This window comes from Emys orbicularis, chromosome 11 (genome assembly GCF_028017835.1).
Source record: "Emys orbicularis isolate rEmyOrb1 chromosome 11, rEmyOrb1.hap1, whole genome shotgun sequence".
Classification (NCBI taxonomy): domain Eukaryota; kingdom Metazoa; phylum Chordata; order Testudines; family Emydidae; genus Emys; species Emys orbicularis.
Genome location: NC_088693.1, coordinates 21547690 through 21567171, shown reverse-complemented (window position 1 = coordinate 21567171; position 19482 = coordinate 21547690). Strand labels below are relative to the sequence as shown.

Here is a 19482-nt window from a genome sequence, read left to right as displayed (position 1 = left end):
AGAAGCCTGGGCAGGTCAGTCCATGCAGCTGTGGAGAGCCCCAGACCCTCTACCTGCCCTGGGCGACACGCCCCGGCTGGTGTGGACATGGGCCGGGGCCTGCTCTTGGGCACCCCGGTGCCCCACCTGAGCTAACTCCGGCACTGCTGCTGGTGGCACTGTTGCCACCTTCAGAGCTGTGCAGCCAGAGAGCGGCCACTGCTACAGGGTGGCTATGGCAAATTTTGTGGTGGTAATAATCATTGCTAGGCCAACCCGTAGTGCCACCCTGAGCCTGAGGAGCCTTACTTCAAACCCCTGTAGAAAAATTTGACTCTTTGGTCTAATATTTTAGCCAAAAACTCAATTTTTTTGGTTTAAAATTAAAATATTTCAATTGAAGCTAGCAATGTGGTTCCTCTTGGGACTTGTAGTTTGCATATCTCATGCTCCTGCTTTCCCCTCTGGCTGGAGTACATCTGCCATGTACCTTCTCCCCTCATGTTGAGGGAAGGATAGTACCTCAGAGGAGTTCCTTGCCATGGTGTATCATGGCAGATGTAATCCAGCAAGAGAGCCTGGGTCCTAGAGAAAATGGGAACGCCTAAGGCATCTGAACTACAACTGCTATGAGGCCCTGTGGGACCAGTATTGAATTTAGATATTTTGGTTTGCATTTTTTGATGAAACATCAACATTTTCCAACCAAAGCAGACAATTATAGTGAAAAAATGTGTTTAATCAAAAACCCAATTTTCTATATATAAAAAAAAACAGTTATAAGAGAAAATTCTTGACCAGTGCTACTGTTTACATACAGACATTTACACGTGAACAGCTCTAAAATGAGCCATACACTATTGACTTACTAACATTCTATAGCATCCTCATTTGATTTTCATAGTGAACACTCTGTTACCCCCACCAGGAACTGCACAAAAGTTGAAAATTCAAAACATAAAATCTACTACTATATTAAACTGGCCAAAAAACAGATTTTGTTTGCAAATTCTTTCCCACTCCCAAAATCAGTACAAAAGATCTACAGTAGAACCTTAGAGTTACAAACACCATAGTTATGAACTCACCAGTCAACCACACAGCTCATTTGCAACTGGAAGTACACAGTCAGACAGTAGCCAATTCAAAAAACAAACGAGCAACCCAAATACAGTACAGTACTGTGTTAAACATAAACCCTTAAAAAAATAAAGGGAAAACAGCATTTTTCTTCTGCATAGTAAAGTTTCAAAGCTGTATTAAGTCAATGTTCAGTTGTAAACTTTTGAAAGAACAACCATAACGTTTGGTTCTGTGTTATGAACGTTTCAGAGTTCCAAACAACCTCCATTCCCAAGGTGTTTGTAACTCTGAGGTTCTACTGTATACTAAACTCCGATATGAAGCAGTTATTTCTTTTAAAAAATGGGCTACAGTTTTATTGGGGGGGGGGGGCAGAGTGAAGAGTCACCATCTACAAAATTATATTTCACAGGTTTTAGGGGGGAAAAACAAGCTGTTTTGGGATTTGTTGGCTTGTCTTTGGTTTTTGCTTATATTTTTGGCTAAAAGGAATTACATTATCCTTCCAAATATGCAGGTACAAACTTCATTCTGGAAAAGAACCTATACCTACATATATACTATACAGTTTAATGGAAATAAATCCAACCACAATCCCAAAATGAAACAGAAGATTCACAGTTTTGATGTCAAGGAAGCTCTTAAACTATAGCTGATAAGAAGTCACTTGGATGGCATTAGAGCTATGAAATAAAACAATCTTTTAGTGTTAAAATCATTAAACAAGGACACATTTCCCTTGATAATTGACATTTAGATTGTTGCTCCTGTCAGCTTTTAGTGGATCCTCAAGATCCTCAGATAGCACTCACAACATACGGTATTCTGAGGTAGGAAATCCCCTAAACCAGTGGTGGGTAACCTGCGGCCCACGGGCCACACGCAGATGGTCAGGGAAATCTGCTGGCGGGCCGCGAGACAGTGTTTACATTGACTGTCTGCAGGGATGGCTGCCCGCAGCTCCCAGTAGCCGTGGTTTGCCGTTCCCGGCCAATGGGAGCTGTGGGAAGCGGCAGCCAGCACATCTCTGTGGCCCGCGACACTTCCTGCAGTTCCCATTGGCCGGGAACGGCGAACTGCAGCCACCGGGAGCTGTGGGCGGCCGTGCCTGCGGACGGTCACTGTAAACACTGTCTCGCGGTCTGCCAGCGGATTACCCTGACGGGCCGTATGCAGCCCGCGGGCCACAGGTTGCCCACCACTGCCCTAAGCACTTTTTGAAGTTTTAGAAGCTTGATTTTCTAGCTTAAAAATGTACAGAGGATTTGAATTTGTTACTCAGAAAGAGACATAGAATGTGCCCATTTCTGAAGAATTGTTAGCTTTGTTTACATTGGAATGCATCAAAAAAACCTTACAAAAATCTTATTTGTCCACCAAAAACTGAATGAGGATCCTTCTGCAGGATTTCTTAATCTCTGTTATATCATTTGGCCCTAGATACCAAAAATACATAGGCTTCTTCACATGTCAAGAAAAAATGGGATTTGTGCTAAAACATGTGGACAGAGACAATTTGTTAGTTTTTCTCCTTGCAGTGGCAAAATCAAAGCCCTTTATGCAATATTTAGTGCATTGGATACTTTTGCTTTTACTGAGTCCTTCATGACAATAAAGAAACCAATAAAAAGATATAGAGTATTTTTTTTCCATTTTCTATGAGCTCACACTTCCTTTTGGAAGTCTTATTTCTAGTGGAAATTAGTATGTTTATATTAAGAGTCATGCAGACACTATAAAAGACTATAAGTATTGACAAGCAATTGGAATTAAAAACACACAACATGTGACATGAAATGTAAGATATTTTAGAGTTCTGATGACATCAGGATAACCTGGGGAATTACAGACCAGTTATCTTAACTTTTGTATCTGGAAAGATAATAAGGCAAATAATTAATCAATTTGCAAACATCTAGAAGATAATCAGGTGATAAATAACAGCATGGATTTGTCAAGAATAAATCATATCAAACCAACCTGATAGCTTTCTTTGACAGGGTTACAAGCCTCGTGGATAGGGGGGAAGTGGTAGATGTGGTATATCTTGACTTTAGTAAAGTTTTTGAGACTGTCTCGCATGATCTTCTCATAAACGAACTAGGGAAATGCAACCTAGATGGAGTTACTGTAAGATGGGTGCATAACTAGTTGGAAAACCATTCCCCGAGAGTACCGTAGTTATCAGTGGTTCACAGTCATGCTGGAAGGGCATAACGAGTGGGATCCTCCACTGATTAGTTCTGAGTCCAGTTCTGTTCAATATCTTCATTAGTGATTTAGATAATGGAATAGAGAGTGCACTTACAAAGTTTGCGGATGATACCAAGCTGGGAGGGGATGCAAGTGCTTTGGAGGATAGGATTATAATTCAAAATGATCTGGATAAACTGGAGAAATGGTCTGAAGTAAATAGGATGAAATTCAATAAGAACAAATGCAATTAATTCATTTAGGAAGGAACAATCATTTGCACACATACAAAATAGGAAATGACTGCCTAGGAAGGAGTACTGCAGAAAGGGATCTGGGGGTCATAGTGGATCACAAGCTAAATATGAATCAACAGTGTAACACTGTGGCAAAAAAAGTGAACATCATTCTGGAGTGTATTAACAGGAGTGTTGTAAGCAAGACACAAGAAGTAATTCTTCTGCTGTACTCCACACTGACTGGGTCTCACCTGGAGTATTGTGTCCAGTTCTAGGTGCCACATTTTAGGAAAGATATGGACAAATTGGAGAGGGTCCAGAGAAGAGCAACAAAAATTATTAAAGGTCTAGAAAGCATGACCTATGAGGGAAGATTGAAAAAAATGGGTTTGTTTAGTCTGGAAAAGAGAAGACTGAGAGGGGGCATAACAGTTTTCAAGTACATAAAAGGTTGTTACAAGGAGGAGGGATACAAAATGTTGTTCTTAACCTCTGAGGATAGGAAAAGAAGCAATGGGCTTAAATTGCAAGCAGGTTAGACAAATACCTGTCAGGGATGGTCTAGATAATACTTAGTCCTGCCATGAGTGCCAGGGGACTGGACTAGATGACCTCTCGAGGTCCCTTCCAGTTCTATGATTCTGTGATAAACTATGCAAGTAATAAATTGAAATACCTGCACAACCCTTTCATATCTTTACAGTCCAGTATTTCACACTAGCTTATACAACAGTCCCCTCTCTTTCAATACAAGTATAATAATGTGCTAATGAATACACTTTGAGCCAAATTTTGCCCTCACCTATATTCATGAACTTCAATAATGTTTTGAATATAAGAAATGTCTATTATACTATTCTTTCTAGAGTCCTTAATAGAATATTGGGTACATTTGTTTCTGGAGAGTGAAAAAGAAAGGCTGATGGTTTTTAAGCAGCAAATTTCTAGGAAAAGTGTCTTTACCATAAAAAAGAGAGAAATTTCAGGCATATATAGTATGTCCAAATACAGATGCCTTCAATGGACAGACATTCTTTTTTGGAGCTTTCTGAAGCTATACACCTGGGGTATACAACTCAAAAAATGTTTAATTACGTAAAAAAGGTGAGTGTGATAATCATTCTGTAGAAAAGTAGGCGTTAATCTATAAATTTAGACTCGTGCTGTTGAACCTACATAGCAACTTCTTTAGTAGAAAGTATGATCTAAAATGTATTTAAAAACAGCAGCCCTAAAAGGTATACTGCAGCCAACTTGCATGGTAACTACAGAGCTGAAGAATTAAAAGTGGCTTAATGTGACTTTTAGTTCTTTGGTGATAGCAAAATTGAGGAGATTAAAAGCCTGAGTCATAAAAAATGCATCTACTAGTTAAGTGCCTTTTTAATGTACTTAGTAAAGTGTGGAATGCATTTTTTTGAGCTAGATGAACTTTGGTAATTCATTACAACTTTTTTCTCTTGTGAGCAATTTACCAGCTATAATTTACAAGCAGGGCATGCAGCACAAAAAAGTAGACAAAAGACAAAAAGAGCAACTGATCCTTCAAGACACAAAATACGCAACACATGTTTGTAGATATTAAATTCAGTTGCTAAAGTGCATTGAATTTCCAGGTTGCTATTAGATGGAAGTGATATAATGACCCAGAGGGTTTATATTAGAAGGTGTATAGTTCAGCAAAGAGGAGGCATTGTGCAGTGGGAGATTTCTTACTCTTTTCCTGCAGCAGCACTCTGAGGAGGCATGTGTGCATGTGGCTTTTCTGAAATTTTCCCTCCCCTATTGATACTGTGTGATTATGCTCCTTTGTTTACAGTGTGTCCTCAGAGTATGTGTGAATGCAGCCTTGTTATGTTCCTCTGACTTCTGTCCCTTCCTCTCCTATAAAACTTCCCACTCTCAAACCCATATCCACAGTTCTTCCAATAATAACCAGCTTCCCTGCTATGGCATTATTTTTTTCACGTGTGCCAGGTACATTGCTAAATGTAGCGGATTCTGAGTTCAAGAGCTTGCATCTCCAGCAGCCAAATGTCAACAAAGTAGCTGCTCTTCACCTCCTGTCTGTCTCTCTGACTCCAAAGTGAGAGACTGCAGAGGAGGAGAGATGGTGGGGAGAGCAACCTTGGGTGCAAGGACAGTTAATATAATGTCCCAGATCTGTCCCACCCGCACTACTGACCTACTGAATTGAATGGGGCTGGCACATGCAGCTAGTGACTCCATTTAAGCTGTCTGCTTTCAGCTGCTCCAGGCAGCAGCCAGCGCCTACTGCAGTAGCTTACAAAGAACAGCTTCTTCTAGTCCTGATGTAGACAGCAATAGACTGCTCCTCAGAGAAACAGAGCCTAATGGTAAGTGAAAGGGAAGGGTTCTTTCAGCAGTTAGGGGAGAAAGAGTGCAGCAACTGGAGAGCAGCAGAGGGCAGCAGTTAGGTAATGGCACACTAGTAGAGAAGCCACTGGATGGGGGCAAAGATTAATTTCCCTTTTTTTCTGATTCAGACGTTTCAGGCTGTGTATCCAGAGTTAGTCCTTTTAAAATAAAGGAACATTTTGTTTCCTACCTCAGCAATAAATGAAGTAGCCCTTAGAGTATGCCATGAGCTCTGCAGAGGACCTAACCCTTTGCACAGGCTCTCCCATCTGTCGCTGACCCTTCGGAAGTGTGGTGTAAAATAACTTAAATTACAACAAAACATAAACCTTTGCATAAGCATTTTCCGAAAACTAGGTGTTTCTCCCTGAAGGACTTCCATGGCTCAGACCCTAGTTGCCTTTGCCTCTCAGAGCATCTCCATTCTCTTTTATATCCTGTTTAACCCTGACAAGATCCACTGCCTGCATCAGCAGTCATTACTCTGCATGTCTGTGGAAGGTTTTAGTGCCCAAGTTTAGGGCTTCCCCATAGAGAATCCCTGTATTCCTTTGGAGAGTCCTCTAATCTGACAGCCTGTTACATACGGCTTTTGCAATTGGAACCTCTGCTCTTGCACAGCTCCTCACAGGGGCTCGATATTGTGGAAGGAAGGGCACGGAAATAAATACTAACAGCCCTCGGTGCTTGTTCTACTCTGTTGCTTGGCATCTCTTGGATTCTCAAGCAGCCTCAACTGTGACCATTTCTTTCTGATGTGGAATTTGCTACATTATCCATGTTTTTTTAACCTCTAGCCTTCACTATAAAATGGCTGTCTACTGCCATTTCTTGTGAAATGTGAATGAGTAGAGCTGATCACAAAACAGGAAAACTTATCACAAACATTTCCATGAAAGATTTGCCCTTTTTAAAAAATTCTTGAATTTTTTTCACCAGCTATGTTAAGATATATGCAAGTATTATGTAAAAGCTATTTTTAATGAAGGAAAAAGTATCTACTTGTCCATGCATTACCTAATTTACTTGGAGAAGTCACATCCATAGGAAATTATTGATGCCAATAATTTAATATTTTTTAAAGGATTAAGTAATTATATAACTATATAATACCCACAGTTACTCAAGTGAATATAAAATTACAAAGGGCAACATTTTCAAAAGTGCTTAAATGATTTAGGAGACTAAATTCCATTTTCAGAATTGACTTAGGCACATAGGATCCTAAATTTCATCCCCAGGAAAACAGAACTTGCGCTTCTAAGTGCCTAAAACTTGCTTCAGAAAATGGGATTTAGGTACTTTTGAAAATTGTACATAAAGGCTCCAATATCAATCGATAGAGTAAAATCCTGGCCACATTGAAGTCAGTGGGAGTTTTGTCATTGATTTCAGTGGGGCCAGGATTTCACTCATGTTTTTCATTGCATATGCTATATCCTACCTGGAGTAAGAAAAATAGCCCCTTCCTTCCCCCGGTGTATAATATTTTGGTACCCTCAGGAGGTTTAGGCCTTCCTCTAATGCATCTGTCATTGGCCACTATTGGAAGCAATATACTGAACTAGATGGAACAGTCCTGTTCTCACATGGTAATTCCTATGTCCCTATAATACTTGTCCCCATAAGGAGAGGGGGTATAATATCAGCTTTGAATTAAAAGGAAAATAAGTAGTAGGTGGAGAGAGAAGATGTGAGTAGAAGTGACAGTAGTGAACTGTGCAATGTGGTGGCTGAAATGGAATACAGCCAATGTTTGTTCCTGATGTTTTATTGAATAAAGTCTTGTATATATTATCAGTCCTTCAAAAGATGATACAAGTTTCTTCATGTCTATTTTAAGTATTTCAGCAAATGCATATTTCATAAACCTCTACTTATTGCCACAAACTCAAATTGTCTTCAATTTGTCTGTCTGAATCAAGTTCACATTACATGCCCTGATGCAGTAAGTGCGTTTATGGTGAACAGTTGAACACCTGTTTCAAGGAAAACTCTACCCACTGCTCTCAAACCAAGAATCTAAAGGTACAAACAAGAGGGAAACAATTCTTACCTTGTGAAATGCAATTTTAATTACAATTGCCGTTTCTGGCCTATATGTTGGTGATAGCTTTCTTGCTCAAAAAGACACCACTTCTGCTACACACAGTGTGGAGCCCATTATAGGGCATTGCAAATTAATTTTAAATTATAAAGTATTTTAGGGTTTAAAATTTAAAATATTTAAAGAAAATAAAGTTATTTTATTATAATTAAACTAGGTTAGGAACTTGTTTAAATTGTCTTACAGAAGGATTTCATGCTGCCAGTGTCATAAATGACATTACAGTTTCAGCAAGGTGATCAACACCAGTAGAAGACTCAGAAATATTAATTTGAGTGAAAATAAATAAGTGTCTTTATTATAAGAGCTTCTTCATGCTCCTACTGTTTGGCCAAATAGAGTAGACACAACTGTCTATTCTAAATTAGCTATTACCACTCAAGAAAGGGATCTTGGAGTCATTGTGAATAGTTCTCTGAAAACATCCATTCAATGTGTAGCGGCAGTCAAAAAAACTAACAGAACGTTGGCAATCATTAGGAAAGGGATAGATAATAAGACAGAAAATAGCATAATGGTATGCCCACTTCCTGAATACTGCATGCAGATCTGGTTGGCCCAACTCAACAAAGATATATTCAAATTGGAAAAAGTACAGAGAAGGACAACAAAAATGTTTACGGATATGGAACAGCTTCCGTAGGAGAAGAGATTAAAAAGACTGGGACTTCTCAGGTTGGAAAAGAGACGCTAAGAGGGGATATGATAGAGGTGTATAAAATCGTGACTGGTGTGAAGAAAGTGAGTAAGGAAATTACTCCTTCATATAATACATGAACTAGGGGTCAGTGAAACCAGTGAAATTAATAGGCAGCAGGTTTAAAACAAACAAAAATAAGTATTTCTTCACACAACGCACAGTCAGTCTGTGGAACACTTTGCCAGAGGACATTGTGAAGGCCAAAACTATAACAGGGATCAAAAAAGAATTTGATAAATTCATGGAGGATAGGTTCATCAGTGGCTATTATCCAGGATGGGCAGAGATGCAACACCATGCTCTGAGCATCCCTGGCCTCTGTTTTGCCAGAAACTAGGAATGGACGACAAGGGATGGATCACTCGATGATTGTCTGTTCTGTTCATTTCCTCTGAAATACCTGGCATTGGCTACTGTTGGAAGACAGGAGACTGGGCTAAATGGACTGTTGGTCTGACCCAGTATGGCCGTTCTTATGTTCTTAACTGTCTTTAAGGGGAACTGCACAGGCTTTAAACCAAAAATCTGAAAATTCTTTCAAGGATTCCATGAGAGAAAATATTATATAGTCACTGTTTTTAAAATGTAACAAAATTTGAAGTAACTATCACCTTAATGAGAAGCAAAACTCCTAATTTCTGTGTCAGGATCAGTGACAAGTTCCATAAACAAAGATTTAAAGCAGGAGTTCTCAAACTAGGGGTCGTGACCCATCGGGGGTCACGAGGTTATTCTCTGGGGGGTTGCGAGCTGTCAGCCTCCATCCCAAACCCCGCTTCACCTCCAGCATTTATAATAGTGTTACATATTTTAAAAAGTGTTACTAATTTATAAGGGGGGGGTCGCACTGTGTGAAAGGAGTCACCATTACAAAAGTTTGAGAACCACTGATTTAAAAGAACATCTCATTGTAAATCCCTACTGTACCTGAATTCCTTTTTTCCCCCTGATGTAACCCACTCTGGCTGTAAAAGTCTACAGCTCAGATTTTTCAGAATCTTTGTAAGGGAATTTCATTTAAAATACATAACTTCTTTCATTTATACACATTAGACTTTTTCATCTTTTTGCAACTTACATGTGGGTTTTTAAACTTACAGCAAAACCTTTTTCTTTAATCAGTTTTAAATAAACAATATAACATAAGAGCCACAGTTGTGTATGTTACATCTTCCATCACACAAATTTATCTGTAAAAACCTGTGGTAACTTTCTGAAACCAGCTGCTCCACTCGGATCTGTAATTCTGTCAACACACAACTACCCATATCTGTGTTTCTCATGGTATTCTATATTTCATAAAAGCACCCTCATGCAGAGATGTTGCTTCTGGGCATAACACTAAAAAATGATGGTAGTGTCCCAGTTTAAAATAAAGGAGTCTGAATCAGAGTGCCTGACCCAACTGAAATAAATTCATATATTTGAAAGTCCCAGATCTTTGTAGTTGTACTTGGATCTTCCCTACTTAAAAGGGAACAAAGCTATCAGGACAGATACTAAGTCATTCACCATTCTTAGTATTTGACTCAAGAACTGAATTGCTTATTATATGCCATAGGAATAAATGAAAGTCATTGTATATATTCCAATCATAACAACATCTTGAGCTCTTTAAAATTTTACATCATCTGTTTTGATGGAATAGCCAACAATTCAGTTATTCATATTGCATTTGCACTTTTGATTAATAATCTCATTTTTTCCTTTGGCAGATGTACAACAAATGGCAATCGACTGGCTCACTGGAAATTTTTATTTTGTGGATCATGTCAGTGACAGAATCTTTGTGTGTAATCACAATGGAACTGTGTGCATTACCCTGATTGATCTTGATCTTCAAAACCCTAAGGCAATAGCTGTTGATCCAACATCAGGGTAAGAGTATTGTTCACATAACATGCTTGTTAAATTATACAATGCATACTTGCATGCAAAAAAATCTAAAACATTTATGTTTTATTTCAGTGCTTGTGCTTTTCAGGCCACACATTTACCTAATATAAACCTTAAATGACAGATTAATTATTAGCTCATGAAACTTCCTTAAGACATCCCAATGTGTAAGAATGCTACTTCTCTCTAGGAGAGTAAATAATACACCCATTTCATTCAGGTGTTTTGAGACATAATATTTGCAGTTATTTATTGAGCTGTTTATTTTGTTGTAAAAAATAAGTACAACAATAATATATGTAGGTAATGTGTACATTGAAAGGTCTTGCTTCAGTTGTCACAAGTAATTGCTGAACCATTTTAATAATAGTATATGTTTTTGTGACTTTAAAATTGCAGGAGAAATGGAAAAGTAACTTAGCTCTTCACAAGTTTTCCCCAGTACATTCTAACCCTTTTTAGAATATAAAGAAAAGGAATGTCGCAACCATCTTCTTATATTTTACTCCCTAATCTGTAGGGGCATTAGGACCTCATCACTAGTATGTTTCAGAGCAGAACCAAGCCACCAGACTCTCTTCATGTGCTCCTATTGGGAGTCAGTGAAATATAAACAGTATGGAATTGCATTTTTATTGCATAAACACATTCAGAATCATTTGGGGAGGAAAACCTCAGTTAAAATACTGGCCACTAAAAACCCTTTACCTTATAACCACTACCAGCTAGAAAAAGTTTTCAAGCAAAATGATGAAGTAGGATGCATCACTGAGCATGGAGGAAATAATGTTTAAGATGTAAATTTCAATGAGGTTTTTGGAGTGGCTGTTTTGTCCTCCTTATTGTTTTATTAGTCTGCAGGTAGTTAAATATGAAATGACTGGTGGAATATGTCCTAAACTGCCATAAGCCTCTGCTCAATAAATAGGAAAATATTTACTGAAGAAACAGCTTGTCATCCATATGTGGACTTTTGTTACTCTTTACTTAAAGCCTGATTGAATATTAAGATGCATCATCACAATGGGTTTAATTTTGACAAGAACAGCTTGCATGTAAACTTTGCAAAGGAAGCTGTATAATATAATTCCTGAATATAGCTGTATTTCTATTTGCAACAGATGGTAAACTTGACTCAGTCTGACTGCAGTGATGTTTCAAAAAGACATTAGTGAAAGAAGTTGTATTTAAACCGATTTGTTTGGTAATTCTCATAAGAAAGAAATGGAGGTTTTCAAATGGGCTAACAGCAGCCTTTTCAACTACATTTATTTACATGTTCTGTGCTGGATTTGCTAGTTGAATTCCAAACTAGTTATTAAATAATCTTGTCTGTCAAAAATATCAGAATTGAATTGAATTATTTTCCTTGAAATAAAGAACACAGATCTTTTTGGAACAAAACTGTCATACCAGAATATCATATATGTTAACAAATCTCCCTTTTGAACACCAATATCTTTCTTTCCCCTACTCTTCCCATTTTTCACTGTCATGATATCAAAGATCCTCAATTTGGCAAAGAATTTCAGAGTAGAAAAGCCTCATGTTGTTTGCACTTAGTCTCTGAAGGATTCCTTTGGCTTTGATAGCTGTTTAAATATAATTCTGTCATGTATCATTTATTGGAATAGGGAAATAACTTTTTTATATTTAATGAGTGTTCTGTACACTGAAGTCATGTATATTGTACATGTACATTGTGTGGGGGTTCTATACTTACTTTCAAGAACATTTTTTTCAGTTACACACATTAGAGATCATTTTTATTTTGTATGTTGTCTTGTCCATCCCTCTTGCCAGCACAGGAAGTTTCCTTACATTGTAAATCTGACTTCAAACTACTATGAAATATTTTTTAAAGCAGCAAAGCTTCTCTCAGTTCCACTGACAGAACATTCCACTGTCTTTTCCTTTGCTCAAGTCCATCCCATTGTTCCTCGAAACAGTTTCACTCCCACTCTGGTATTTTTTCGCCCTCCATATAAACATAGCCCAAAAATGTTTGCAGTGTTCCAAGTGTGGTCCAACTGGTACCATACACAATACAACTTGATTTTGTACAGCATCTTTCATACACTATCGCATAACCCTTTACTGTATCCCAAAATGCTTCACTGTATTAAATAATACAATACAGAAGGCAGTCTATTAGTCATAACATATATATATTGCTGGTGCAAAAATAAACAGTGTCTTAACAGTTTTAGATTTTTTAAATAATGATGTGAAGACTTAATCTAATTAATACATTAAAGTATTTCTTCTTAATGCCATAGGCTCAGCATGTGTCCTCTAATGGAAGAAACCACAGGTGGGAGTCTTAGCAGGGAGGAAAACTCTAAAGTTCCCTTTGCAGAGATCTCCCCCAAATGGTTACATGAACAGTGGGAAAGGGGGTTCTTTTCCTCCCCTGGAATGAAGAAGGGTTTAGCTTCCCATGGAAGATTCCTTCATGGAATCTTCAGATCCCAGAAGATCCATGCAGAGGCCATAGTCCCCACATGGGCTTCTAAGACTTCCTATTTCTGGCAGAGTGGAATCCCTGGACCCAGGGCTTCCTTTAGTGGCATCCTGAAGTGGAGAGGAGCATTGGAATAGTTAATAGAGTCTCAAGCTGTATTCACTCTCCTGCAGATTCATTATGGGGCATGGGAAGAGATGAAGTGCATCACCCCATTATTGAATAGCATTAAATTAAAGCTCCAGCCTCAGATTTATATTGAAGTAACTTGAAATGCATTGTTACTTGCATTTATGTTAGGTTGTGACATGAAAAGGAACTCTTTCCAAACTGGGCAGTTGCTGCATTCTGCTATTGGCTAGGACTACAATTACACAGAAAATGTGTGTGCCAACCCTATAACACTCTGTCCCCACAATCTTGTATCAGTACCGTTTCACAAATGGAAGTGATATAATGACCCAGAGGGTTTATATTAGAAGGTGTATAGTTCAGCAAAGAGGAGGCATTGTGCAGTGGGAAATTTCTTACTCTTTTCCTGCAGCAGCACTCTGAGGAGGCATGTGTGCATGTGGCTTTTCTGAAATTTTCCCTCCCCTATTGATACTGTGTGATTATGCTCCTTTGTTTACAGTGTGTCCTCAGAGTATGTGTGAATGCAGCCTTGTTATGTTCCTCTGACTTCTGCCCCTTCCTCTCCTATAAAACTTCCCACTCTCAAACCCATATCCACAGTTCTTCCAATAATAGTGGACTGGGGCCACCAAACTCATTTCACATGTGATGCTGAAAGTGCCAAAGCCTTCCTTCACTACTGAGTGATGCAGGAGTTGAGCTTTCGAACGGCTCTAATATCACACTACCTGTTGAACCATCAAATTCCTTGTATTTGGAATTCTTGTGTTAAATGTGTTGGTTTTGGTTGGGAGGTAAGCATTTCCACCATGAGAAATGTCTTTCATTATTAGCAAAAAGAACAGGAGTACTTGTGGCACCTTAGAGACTAACAAATTTATTAGAACATAAGCTTTCGTAGCCCACAAAAGCTTATGCTCTAATAAATTTGTTAGTCTCTAAGGTGCCACAAGTACTCCTGTTCTTTTTGCGGATACAGACTAACACGGCTGCTACTCTGATTCCGTTATTAGTTTACTCCTGCATGTATCTTCTAGAAATGTAGTGTGAAAAGCGAGTTCTCCAAACAAACAAACAAACAACAGAAGAGGAAATACTAATAAAAAATGAAAACAATTATTTAACCATGTAGCCTTTATGAAGGACTGTTCTTTATCTTCTATTTCAATTACTTTCCAAAAGAAGAATACATTTTACAGTATAGCTCTGGGATTTGTGTTATAGGACACTTACCAAAGGACAAAATTAAGTACCATATATTATGAGTACTTTTTTGTAAACAATTCAAATTTGTCAGTGATAGATATATTTGCGGAGGAAAAAGAGAACAGTCCTACTAAAAAAATAAATTAAAGATCAGGAAAAAAATGGAGAAAAAATGTTTTATAATAGTACATTGCCTCTCCAGTTCCATCGGAATGAGAGCTTTAGCTGCTCCTGCCACCAGCTCCTAGAATTGATAAATAGTACTGAAGGGACCTCTTCCTTTTCTGGGCGAGAAACACAAGCTATAACTGTCACTGTTGTCCTTCATCTTTTTCTCTCTTGCAAACTGGGGTAGATCTGATGCTTTTGTTTCATGTGAAACAGGTATGCATTGTGTTTTCATGGTTTAATTTGTAGTCGTGGTCCTCTGAATGTACTGCTGGTGTGCACGGGGAGTATTTTTTTTCCAGGAAATCCAGCAAATTCCTCCCTGGTACAAGTAGCATATTCATAAGACCAAACCTGTAATTGCTTTGTACATTTATTTTAATTGAAAGGCAGTACATTTAAAACTGAAAAAATGTGGCCTCATGGATAGAACACTGGGCTGGGACTCAGAAGCGTTCTGTTTCCAACTCTGCTACTGGTCTGCTATATGACCTTGGGAAGGTCACTTAATCTCTCTGTAGTTTGGTTCTCCTATCTGTAAACTGGAGTTAAGGAAACTCAACAACTTTTGTAAAGTGCTTTGAGATCTATGGATGAAAAGCACTGGGAAGAGACTGTCTAGGAAGGAGTATGGCAGAAAGGGATCTAGGGGTTATAGTGGACCACAAGCTAAATATGAGTCAACAGTGTGATGCTGTTGCAAAAAAAGCAAACATGATTCTGGGATGTATTAACAGGTGTGTTGTGAGCAAGACACGAGAAGTCATTCTTCTGCTCTACTCTGCTCTGGTTAGGCCTCAGATGGAGTATTGTGTCCAGTTCTGGGCACCGCATTTCAAGAAAGATGTGGAGAAATTGGAAAGGGTCCAGAGAAGAGCAACAAGAATGATTAAAGGTCTTGAGAACATGACCTATGAAGGAAGGCTGAAAGAATTGGGTTTGTTTAGTTTGGAAAAGAGAAGACTGAGAGGGGACATGATAGCAGTTTTCAGGTATCTAAAAGGATGTCATAAGGAGGAGGGAGAAAACGTGTTCACCTTAGCCTCTAAGGATAGAACAAGAAGCAATGGGCTTAAACTGCAGCAAGGGAGGTCTAGGTTGGACATTAGGAAAAAGTTCCTAACTGTCAGGGTGGTTAAACACTGGAATAAATTGCCTAGGGAGGTTGTGGAATCTCCATCTCTGGAGATATTTAAGAGTAGGTTAGATAAATGTCTATCAGGGATGGTCTAGACAGTATTTGGTCCTGCCATGCGGGCAGGGGACTGGACTCGATGACCTCTTGAGGTCCCTTCCAGTCCTAGAATCTATGAATCTATGAATCTATTTATTTTATTAAACAATGCACACAGCCACAGGCTATGGAGGGCAAGAGCTTATGTAGTAGGACTTGAAAAAGAATTAGATAATTTATGTGGATGATGAGAACATACACAGTTGCATTAACTAGAATAAAAAAAGAGGGATATAATCCCTCAGACTACAGGGCACAAGCCGTCCCCTACTGGACAGTGGGGAAGGTGGAAGAGGATAGCAGGAGATCATTGTTCTTGGGCGGTATAGTTTTTTTTTTTGAGAGAGAGAAGATTATATATATCTGTTGTTTGGCATGTATTTTTTTAACATTTCAATATACATAATTATATACACCCACATATAATGTATATATGCATATATTGGTTTACTTATCCATATATAATAGTGTATATAATAACTTTGTCTGTGTTCTATTTTATATGGTTGAGAGAGCGAATGAATTGTAAGGATAATTTTGAATGAAGAGGATGGCTACCTAGGCCCAGCTCCTCAAAGGTATTTAGAGGCTTGCAACCCATTTAAATCAATGGAAGTTAGGTACCAAAATATATTGGAGCATCTGGGCCTGAACCCCTAAGAAGTACAAGACTGTTCCAAGCATAAGGACTAGTGTGGATGAAGGCATATAGACCAGAATGGGAAAGGAATTAAAATGAGTTAGGAAGAGGGCTTGTGTAGAGTGAAGGCAGCAAGGGGAAGGGCACTGTAAAGAAGAGCAGAGAGGTAGTGGTGGCATTGTTCAGCGTTGTAAGGTTAAGAAAAATGAGCCTGAATTTAATGTTACTGTGAGTGGGAGACACGTAGGAAAAGTCTTAGTAGAGGGGGCAGGGGAGCAGTAGGGAAGTGATAAGTGTCTGGTCAGTAGGGGCCTGCAGTCTTCAAAGTGAGAGATTCCCACCATAGATGGGTTTAGAGATGTTTGTAAAAGCAGAAGCAAGCGGCAGTTGGATGTCATGGTGATGAGAGCCATATAAGTATCTGAACAGATCTGACAACTGATTGCCTGTCACGGGAGGAGTGAGAGGAGGTGAAAAATGAAACCTTTTGCAAGATGGATGATGGTGGAATTATTAGCAGTAATGGAGAATAAAGGTAGGGAAGATAAGGAATTTGTTTTTGCCTTGATGGGCTTGAGTTGCCAGCAGGAGGTCCAGAAGGAGAAGTCAGAGAGCCAGCTGAAGCTGTGAGAGTGAACAGAAGGGGGAAGATATGGCTGGGATCTGTCAGCATAAATATGGTAGTTGAAGGTATTAGAGTCGATCAGTCCCAGGGATAAGATGTGGAGAGAGAAGAAGTGGGAAGGGAGTGCAGGAACCTGAGGGACACAAGCAATGAAGGGAATGACGAGGAGAGGCAGACACTTATCTAGATGCTGAATGATTGACTGGAGAGGTAGGAAGTTGAGCACAGTAAAGAAAATCCCAGAAGAAGAGCGAACCCAAGAGGAGGGAGTTACAGACTATGTCAAAAGTAGCTGGTGGATTGTAGAAATGTAGAGATGGAAGGGCCCTCGTAAGGTTGTTTAGTCTATCCCAGTGCTCTGAGGTAGGATTAAGTCTAGGTAGAAGGAGGATAAAGAATAAATCTTTGGAATTAATCTGGAATAGATCATTGATGTCGTTCATGACAGTGGAGGGGGTAGAAATGAGATTTGAGTAGATTCCAGGAAGAGAGTTGGAGTAGAGAGTCACAACATTCATTAGAGATGACAAGTTCAAAAGACTTAGAGGTAGTGGGAAGGAGGGAGATGGGCAGTACTTTGAAATAAATAAAATTTATATAAATTAAATGGATGTATTCCACACATGCAGCTCATAAAAACAAAACAACCTAACAAACAAAAAATAGTGCTCTGTTTTCCTCATCTGCCTTTCAGCGTTATTTAAACAGCATTGGTTTTTAGGACCTCTGCACCTAAATCCAGTAGGGGCTATCACTTTTTATTCTTTTCTCGTCTTCCTCTCTTGTTGTCTGCAGCCCCTTCCACCCAGCCACAGGACTTGGGAGAGAGCGCTGAATTGTTAAATGAGTGGGTTTTTATTTTCCAACATTTAATATTTTCTCCTAATTAAAGACAAGTTTTATAGTAATTTGTAAATAACAAAAACATTAGTATTTTAATAAAGCACTATTATTAAAATGCCCAGTGCCTTTTCTAGCTCTAAAGCAAATTCAAAAGGCTGCCTATAAGAAACATACATTGTACAATAACTGTGAAAGTTTTGAAGGTGACCTTTAAAGAAGAGAAATGTTTATGCTCTCTTTTTTTAAACTTCTTTATGATGTCTAATAAAACACTGGATTTTTTTTTATTATTTTATCTTTGGCATTAAAATGCAGCTGCTGATGCCTTTTTTGTTTTGTTTTAAGACTATGAATAATTGGAAGTAACAACACAGTGAAGCCCAAAGAGCTGAGAAGGGAAGGGATTTTAGTCAGACTGTATAAAACTCTTTGATTTTTGTTTGCTTTGATTAACACCTCTTTAACTCAGATGACTGGTAAACACTTAAATGAACAGACTTCTGTGCTAGATTCAAAACTCTGCCATTTCAGCTAAAGGTTGAGAAACTTCCAATTCCAGTTTCTATGGTCCTCCACGGAGTCCTCGGGGGGGGGGGGAGGGAGTTTAGGTTAAAAAAACAGAACATCTTACATTCTTCTTTTCATTTTTAATTAAAAAGGAGCCTTTTTGGGATGGAAACCCATTTTTATTCCTTTGTATATCACTTTTAAACTTCCTTAAAGTCCCAGACTTCTATGAGACTTTGTTCTTTACTGGGCAGTATGACAGGTGTAGATCTGCTTAGTAAGAAACCAGGCCTGATAATGATGATACTGTTGGTGAATTCTCAATGAATATCCAAAAGCAGCATGTACTATCATTTTTTTTCTTCCCATTTTTCCTGAAGATTCATGACATTGCTTGCATGCAGATGCAAACCCAGAAAATGACAGAGGAACTTGTATTAGTTCTCAGATGAGCTCAAAAAATCCTTTGATTTATAAACATGAAAAGAAACAAACTGAAACAGATGTGAGATAAAATTTAAAGTAACCCATCTAAAAATGTTAGCATCAAAAGCAAATATTCTCAGTCAGCAATGAAATAGTAGGATCCAAAATATCTTATACATTATGTAACTATACATAAATAGAAACCCATTAACAGGACTGTATTAATGGCTTATCAAAGTGACTGTTTACCCTATGCAAGGCAGTGCTCAGAGACTGAATTTGGAAAAGTCCAATACATGCAGTTGTCAAACAATATTTTATGTGAAGTTGCCTAGGCCTTGTCTACACTACGAGAGTACTTCGATTTTAATTAATTCGACTATGTGGAATCGATATTACTAAGTCGAACGTGTGTGTCCACACTAAGGACAGTAATTCGACTTTGTGAGACTTTGTGAGTCCACACTAACGGGGCAAGCGTCGACATTGGAAGCGGTGCACTGTGGGCAGCTATCCCACAGTTCCCGCAGTCCCCCCTGCCCATTGGAATTCTGGGTCGAGCCCCAAATGCCTTCTGGGTAAAAAAATGTGTCGAGGGTGCTTTTGGGCGCCTGTCGTCATCCGTCCGTCACTCAAGCCCTCCCTCCCTGAAAGCGCC

General features: G+C 38.7%; 1 protein-coding gene across 1 annotated transcript in view; it reads left to right on the top strand.

Annotated features, from left to right (window-relative positions):
• LRP1B (LDL receptor related protein 1B) overlaps positions 1-19482 on the top strand; it is a 1070902-nt gene that overhangs the window by 365659 nt on the left and 685761 nt on the right. Inside the window, exon 7 of the mRNA XM_065413676.1 lies at positions 10396-10558. Coding sequence (XP_065269748.1) covers positions 10396-10558 — 163 coding nt within the window. The remainder of the gene's footprint in view (positions 1-10395; positions 10559-19482) is intronic.